General features: G+C 35.5%; 1 protein-coding gene across 1 annotated transcript; it reads right to left on the bottom strand.

Annotated features, from left to right (window-relative positions):
* Nucleotides 1–233: 233 nt before the first annotated feature.
* LOC145589631 (uncharacterized) lies at nt 234–7,992 on the bottom strand. The gene is made up of 11 exons (XM_081646293.1): nt 7,559–7,992; nt 5,772–6,014; nt 5,088–5,249; nt 4,696–4,805; nt 3,863–3,971; nt 2,391–2,546; nt 2,111–2,226; nt 1,839–2,005; nt 1,160–1,290; nt 932–1,074; nt 234–801 (listed from the first exon to the last, which is right to left on the bottom strand). Exons 1-10 carry the CDS (start codon nt 7,949–7,951, stop codon nt 964–966), a joined length of 1,698 nt encoding a protein of 565 aa, XP_081502419.1. The 5' UTR covers nt 7,952–7,992; the 3' UTR covers nt 234–801; nt 932–963.
* Nucleotides 7,993–8,207: the final 215 nt, after the last annotated feature.

The raw sequence follows: 8,207 nt of genomic DNA, 5'->3' as shown, positions 1-8,207 counted from the left end.
CAAGTAAAACAATTTCCATTAAACAAAAATAATTTAAGGTCATTAAATATAAGGTAAGAGAGTATAGGACCTTAATCAATACTCCCTTCATCCTGTATACAGTAGTTTTCTATATGTTACTTTAATGTTTTAAGTTTTAATTGATTCGAATAGAAGAGAAAAGAAACAGTGATGGAATCTAAATTAATGTTGTGAGAGTAAAGTTGTAACCCTATAGACAATTTAAATTAATGTTGTGCGAGTAAAGTTGTAATCCTATAGACAATTTACTGTATGTTGAATTTTTGTAACATGCATCATAATTCAGGATTTGAAGTTATTTTCAATGTGATTTTACATGAAAATTGCTCTAAAAAACAGGTCTTATCTTGAATGATTGATATACATATTCTACTAGTATATGCAGCAGATTACTCTTGCCTGCTGAAATTGTCAAAAAAAAAAAAAAAAAAAAAAAATTGTAAGTCCGGCTGCATCAAGGTATAAGCATGAAGCAAGATAATTATTTCAGGAGAGCAAGAAGCAAAGAATAGTTTTTATCCAGATCATCAATATACATGAAGTGGTTAGATTTTCAGTGCTGGAGCCGCTGGAGCACCATATATTGGCTGTAAAGTTTGCAGCAAAAAAAATTAATCGACTGCTGCATCAGTGGGAACATCAGCAATTGACTCCTCTGTGGCTCAGAGTGAAATAATTTCTGCTGCGTGAGGGCAATTGTTTGCCAGTAGTTGCACACACAGGACCTCCAGAGTGTTGCCGAGTTCTTAAAAATTGCAACAGATGAATTGCAAAACGAGCCTACAAAAAAAAGTATTTTACTAAATTACGAATACTGTATAAAAGAACAAAGGTCTCAAAAGAAAATTGAAATAAAAAAATATATCTGAAGAAAGTTTTGGGATCTTAAAGATAGTTACTGATTTAGAACCTTCTTCTGATTGATGCAAATAGTATCAACAATTATTCATTGAGATCCAGCAAGCAAACACACTCGATATGTGGGGTGTGAGGGAACATGTCTACAGGTTGGATGCTACTTAATTTGTAGCATCCTTTTATTTTCTGCTCCACCTGCAAAGACACCAAATATGTGAATCAGAATGCAGGAAATCAACCCCAGAAAACAGATTCCAATGATAGAAGATTAATCAAATACCGAGCCATGACACAGGTAATCAAGGTCGCGAGCGCATGTGGCAGGATTGCAGGAAACATAGACTATTCGAGGGGCTTTCAACTTTAACAGAAACTTGATCAGCTTCATGTGCATTCCAGGACGGTTTGGATCTGGAACATTGAAATATCGTTTTAAAAATTAGAAACTAGCTACCTCATACAAAGATTACCTCCAACTGTTTACTTATAAATGTGAAACAAATGGCCAGCAATTGACATCAGGCAAAGACGATATATGCATATATATATATCCCAAATCCCAATAGTAGCTTCCTCCATTCCAGTTTATTGTCAAAGTTGACAAAGCACGTACACTGAGGTAATAGAACCAATAATTTTCATTTTAATGGAAGAGTGCTATAAATGCACAGGGTGACGGTAAATATCTTAGAAACATCCTAAAACTGGAATAGTGCCATAAATACACAGGGTGATGATGAAGAACTGGGACAGTCTACTGAAACATCCTAAAACCAGAAGCATCATAATCAACTTGAACAAGTTGAAATGGTTGAAATACATTTTCCCAGCCTCATAAATTAAGGGAAAAGATTATAATCAAGATACAAAAACATGGAATAATTAATAAAGAAATGCAAAAGCATAATTAGGAGAAACAGCGCACTGGTGGGAGCAAACTATGACATTGGATACTTTACCTGATATCACTACATCAGGTCTAGGAAAATTCTTTCCAAAGTTTTCATCAATTTTATTAAGGTCTCCTTGGACAAATGTAGCATTGCAGATTCCATTCAGGTCAGCATTTCGGCAAGCATCTGCGATGGCTTGAGGAACTACTTCATAACCATATACATGTTTGGCCCTGAAATTATAAGACAAATAATGAGTATGGCCGCATAGTGCATAGTGCATAGTACCGACGTACCGTGTACAATAAAGTCAATGCTATGATGCCAAGATTACAAACCTTCTGGCAAGTGTGAGACCAATGGTGCCTGTTCCGCAAAACAGATCCAGCACAATTTCAGAGCCATCACCTCTGAGACCAGCAACATCCTCAATCAGTCCATAAAGAACCTCTGCCTGAAAAAGTACGAAAAATTGGCATTTAGACCAGGAAATAATTAATAATATAACCAGCAAGGTCAGAACTCAGAGGGACTCTACTTGTTAAAATCCAGTGATACAGAAACTACTAATATCATTGCATAAAAAACTAAAGAAAGACTGTTAAGATGAACACATACCTGCTGTGTATTTGTCTGGAAGAATGAGTTGGCAGAAATCTGAAACGTCAGCCCTCTCAAAACTTCAGCAATAGTAGCTTTCCCATACAATACATGCTCCTTCTCCCCAACTGAAGTGCTCCCCACAGAGGTATTTATGTTGTTCACAATGCTGGCCTATTGATCATGAAAAGGGAACTTAATTATCACTATAAAAACAAGCAAGTAAAACAGTGTGAAAGAATAGAAAGCTAGGACTTTCTCCTTCAAAGACAAATGTGAACCTCAAATTATCACAAATATTCAATATAAGAAGCGTAAAAAGGGAATGCAAGAAATAAGAAGAGGAAATTTAATACCACACAAAAGAAAGAAGAATAATCAACTTTCAGAAATGAAGCCCTTAGCAATTGAAATTGCCATTCTTTGTCAAGAAACAACCTGCCCCAAAAGCAATCCTAATTTTATTAGCTAACTTCTGCCTTCCCCAAAATTAGAAGCCATGCTTACCACTCGTTCATCTCTCAACCAAAAGGTTCATCTTTCACCAACAAAAGTTCTCTAAGTCTCATCAAATGATTGCACAACAAACTACCATTAAAAAAATTAATACATGTGCAGAGAACAGCATATCAACATTACTATTGTTAGGATAAATATTTGTGTATTTGACTTCCTTGAATAGGAACTAAGGCCATAGTGCTGCACAAATCCCCTCTAGGAAGTGCAGCATAGCTTGATCAACCTTAAAACTGTCAATACCACACAGACACAAATAAAATTTGTATTCCAGCATTTATATCTCTATTACTTCCTTCTGCAAAATGCCTTCACAGATACCACAACTCGACCTACAAGTAACTCAGTTTATGCAATTTTACCAAATCAAGAGTCACAAAAAAAATTTATTCCAGCATTTATATCTCCATTACTTCCTTTTGCAGAATGCCTTTACAGATACCACAACTCGATCTACAAGTAACTCAGTTTATGCAAATCTACCATATCAAGAGTCAAAAAGCCTCTCCCTCCCTCCCCCCCCCCCCCCCCCCCTCTCCTCTCTCTCTCCCATACATATATCACACAACTATGTTTTTTGTACATACAAATGAGAATTTTAAGTCAAAGTGTTATGAGTTTGACAATAAAAATGAAAATGGGCACTAGTTTATGGGTCAGGGAGTATTAAACACAGATATGAACATTCATTCTACTTCCTAGCAGAATCTTGGAAGGATAGAAAGGAAAAAACAAATGATATCTTTCATCATCAACAGCACAATAAACATGAGACTATGAGAGGTTTTATAGTCCCACATCTTCCTACAAGCATATACAATTTTTTTCAGGAGACATAAATGTTTTTACGAAGTGAGACCTAAAAAATGGCTCACCACTCACCTTACAAGAAAAGAGTAATGATTAAATTTCATAACATAATAATAATGTTTTGAACAATAACTATTACGGAGTAATATATAAATGTGACTAACCACTTCACTGATGGCCGAAACTTTCTCAACTAGAGGCTCTAATAGCTCTGGCTTGTACGCAGAAGTCACAAAATTGACCATAATTTCAGGCTTACCACTTTGGACATCCCTGCAAAATGAATGACAATCCATAGTAAGATTTAAATATCAATTATCTAACGAACTCCAGCAAATTTGAGTCCTAGCAGAAGGATAACATTGATCGATTTTAAATTGAAAGGCGCATGTTAGAATGTCACTGACCTCCTAACGCCTATCTATAAAAGCAGCAATTACACAACTGAAAACATACATTTGACACTGCACCCATAAGCCTAGACCCAATTTTCTCACATAGTAGGCTAACTTTACAATCAACAATATTAACAGCAACTTTCCAGATTTTTTTTGACAATAACTTTCCAGATTAAATTTTATCCAATACCTGCAAAAATCAGGACAGCCTTTGTCATCTCTGATATCCAGGTTTGTTTAAGTTCCAGAAAAGGTCAATACTCTCGTAAGAATGACTTGTCTAAGAAATAGCAATTAAATTTTTGAGACTTGATAAGTGCAATTACATATGTATACTTATCATTTGGAAGCAAGAGAAATTGACTAAGTTGAAAGTATTCAAGGTCATTCGGATTTCAGGTTCCAGAAATGGATGGAAATAGAAAGAAAATAAGATACCAAAAGTCATGGATCACCAGAGATCCCTTTATCCTCTTAAATTGACATGTCTCCATGGAAAAGGTTTAGGTAAGGATCACAGCCTAAGAAAATCAAGCTTCAATACCACTTTAAGCAATCACAGGCCAGAATTCATATTAGAAATAAGAAAATCCAGTTACCTGCCAGTTCTTATCACTAGATGCTTGAGAAACCCAGCATGGGTATGAACATTATAAGGAGAGAGGCCTAAGCTCTGATCTCTCCAGCAATCTTGGACTGCCAAGAGAACCTATTATCAGAAATTCAAATTAACTCTGAAATAGATCATGAACCAAACAACTCAATATCTAACATGATCATGGCATGAAAAGATGACATACAACCCTCAGCATATTAAACATGAAAAGGATGTAAGAAGAATTGATCTTTGCATTAAGGGACTCCAGAAAGTAATGCTTGACATAGGTAGTAGTAGCAGATGTAAACATATAATTCTAATCCAGAAACAAAACTGCATGAAGAAAAGAGCCAAGTGTTCATTATCTAGAGACCAAAGTAGAATTTAACTTACTGCATCGGCAGGCTCGCTTTGTAACAGGCACTTGTTGATATTGAGTATCTTGTCAAAAAAGCCGGGGGCATGGAGTCCAAGAGCATAATCGTTCCCACTACCTTGTTCTTCTTCCCAAAGTCCTTGAGGTATCCATCTTTGATTGCTAAATGAGAACTCCATCTGTCAAAGAGTAACAATATGCCAATATCCCATTAAGTTTGATATTAAGTACTGTAGACATTAAGTTTCAGCATAATTAGATTACTAGAAACAGTATAGAAGTGTTAAAGGAACAACTTGACAAAAAAAAAATTTAAGCAGGATTATAACTTTAGAATGCTAATGTATTAGAAGATATAAGCATGTAACCAAACATATGATGTACATCAGTACATCTGACATGACCATCTAACAAACTATTATCATCTGACATTGACTTCTCATCATTACCCAGTAAAAGTACTAAAAGTACTATAATTACATCTAAATTTTTATACATAAGTAAATTGCTGGTGATCTCTGACATAGATTCCACACATGCAGAAACAAAGGGACCGGCATTTATTTATTTATTTGTTTAATTAATGTCATACATTCTACTTCCTTCCGTTTTCACCTTGTTTTTTACTTTGGGTGTTGGGTGGGTGGGGTGAGTTGAGCTGCCTCAACATATATCACAGTAAAGAGTTGAGGTTTTCTAACCTTGTTTCTGTAATGAAACTGGTTTGCACAAGGAATAATGGGCTTTGTGATGCTGAGAAAATCAGGTTGTGCATCAGAAAACTTCCCAACATGTAGCATTAATTCCCAAACTTGTTGCTCTTTATATTTTAGTTGGGCTTCATATGACAGACTCTGTGTCTTACAGCCTCCACAATATGAAGCATATTCACAAGGAGCATCCACAGCATCGTGGTGAGGAGATAATGTCTTCACCTTTGCCACCTAGAAACAATTCAAATAAACAAAAGAACTAAAAATAAGTCAATAAATGTCGTCACAAAAGTACGAGGAATTTAATAGACTCAGACAAACTTCTTAAGTTCTCAACAATCAAACAGTACAGCATAGCAGCCCCAAAGCAAGAGGCAGTGGATAGAACCAACTCAATTATCCTTTCCTAGGAAATTGGTAAACTCACACAAAATGTTGGAACTCAGAACAAATGCATACAAATTAAGGGCTGTCAACAGAATCTAAAATAACTAGGATGAAATCGCCTTAAAACTAGGTATTCTTAGCTAGTTCCTCTGATTAGCGAGAGAAAAAATAAAATATAAAAATCCAGAGTAATTTGGGTATTTAGGAACAACATGGTTGCATTAATCTAATATTAATTACCAGCTTTTGAGAGGTTGCTCTCTCTCAAGGAGTGATTACAGATTACTTTTCTCAAAGAGTATTCAATGAGCATCCTCTGCTATGTATTACAGCAGCCTTCCCTACTATTGCTCACCACTTCAACGTCCTAAAGAACTCAATACTCAATACTGATTTCACTTGCCACCTTTAGTACTATTTCAGTAACAAACTGCTAAAATAATGAAACGGAAACACCATTAAGCATTTCTAATCAGATTTCCTTTATGCTAATATTTCTTGTCAAGCAAATGTTGACAGCCCTAAACAGGATTTCAAAGCCAAGCAGACATGTTGACAGTCCAAGAACAAATTTCAGATAAATGGACATAAACGATCTTCAGAACACAGCACAATAGCACATTATTGCATACAGGGTAACACCCCAATGTCCATTATCCAACTCTTGTACACTAAGCTTTGATCACCTTTCTTCATTATTAATGAAAAGAAAGAAAGGCTCCCTCAAAAAAAAATGTAAAGAAAGAAAGGAAAACTGTATCACATGAATAACATCACTCAAACGCCCAACACGAAACTCCCACCTAAGCTACTTCACAATTGCAGGAGACATTTCCTATGATCGCCTTGATTGAAGAGGGGACAGAAACATCCATCTAACCTACTTCAAATTCAAACCTGGCTTAAAGTTCAAAACTCTAAGAATAACTCACCTATTTCACCAAATATATTCCAAATTCATTGCACAAACACAAAGTTGAGGCTGATATAAAATGTAAGAAGACGTACCACCCCAACTTCATAAGAGTTCACACTTATGTTCCTATCATAGTAAGTTGAAACGAACCCATTAGACCGTCTTATACAAGAATTCACCGACAACTCATTTTCAATCCATCACTCCAAATAATTATAACAAGTAAAGCACAAAATTCCATATCAATTCCAATCAAATAAACTAATCGTTCCAACATTATAACATAATCAAATTCCTACCAAAAGTATAAATGAAAAGTAGCATTATAATTCCGTACACCTCAGCATAATTATAACAAGTAAAACACAAAATTCCATATCAATTCCAATCAAATAAACCAATTGTTCCAACATTATAACACAATTTAATTCCAACCAAAAAAATAAAAAAGTAGCATTAGAATTCCATATACCTCAGCATAACTACCCTTTTTACGGGTAACCCGACCCAGAAAGCGTTCACCAGGAAGAGCACGATCACACATAAGAACAAACCCAGTTTCAGGAACTTTACAAACCCCTTTTGCTTTAAACGCCAATGTCTGACAAACTAACTCAAGGGTTTGCCCTCTTTTGGGGTAAAACGATGCGTTTTTGTTGCTGGGTTTTGGAGGGGAGTTTGATGGGGTTGAAGGGTGTTGCTCGGAGTTTTCTTCTTCTTCGGCAGTAGAGAGTGAAGCGGCGGAAATGGAGGAGGAGAGAGAAAATGGAGTTGGGGAGAAATGGCGGAGAGTGAGCAGCCATGGACGTGTTCGTGGGTTTATGGTTCGGAGAGTGTGAGTTGTGGGTATGGTTATGGCTGCCATTGTTGAGCTTGGAAGTTGGAAGTGTGTTGATTCAATTTTGGAACAAGATATACTTTGTACTTTTTTTTTTTAAAGAGAACTAACAAATAAACAATAATAAAATTGTGGTCATTGTATTAGACTAAATCATAGCCGTGTATATTTTTTTGACTAATATGAACCGTTGATAAAGTTAACTTTTAATTTTATTTTTGGAGATCATTAAAAAAAAAAAAAAAAAAAAAGCATTAAAATCCAACCACGTTCTAATCCAGTA

The sequence above is a fragment of the Chenopodium album genome, chromosome 17 (genome assembly GCF_948465745.1).
Source record: "Chenopodium album chromosome 17, dcCheAlbu1.1, whole genome shotgun sequence".
Classification (NCBI taxonomy): Eukaryota; Viridiplantae; Streptophyta; class Magnoliopsida; order Caryophyllales; family Amaranthaceae; genus Chenopodium; species Chenopodium album.
This window is presented reverse-complemented; position numbering and strand designations above follow the sequence as displayed.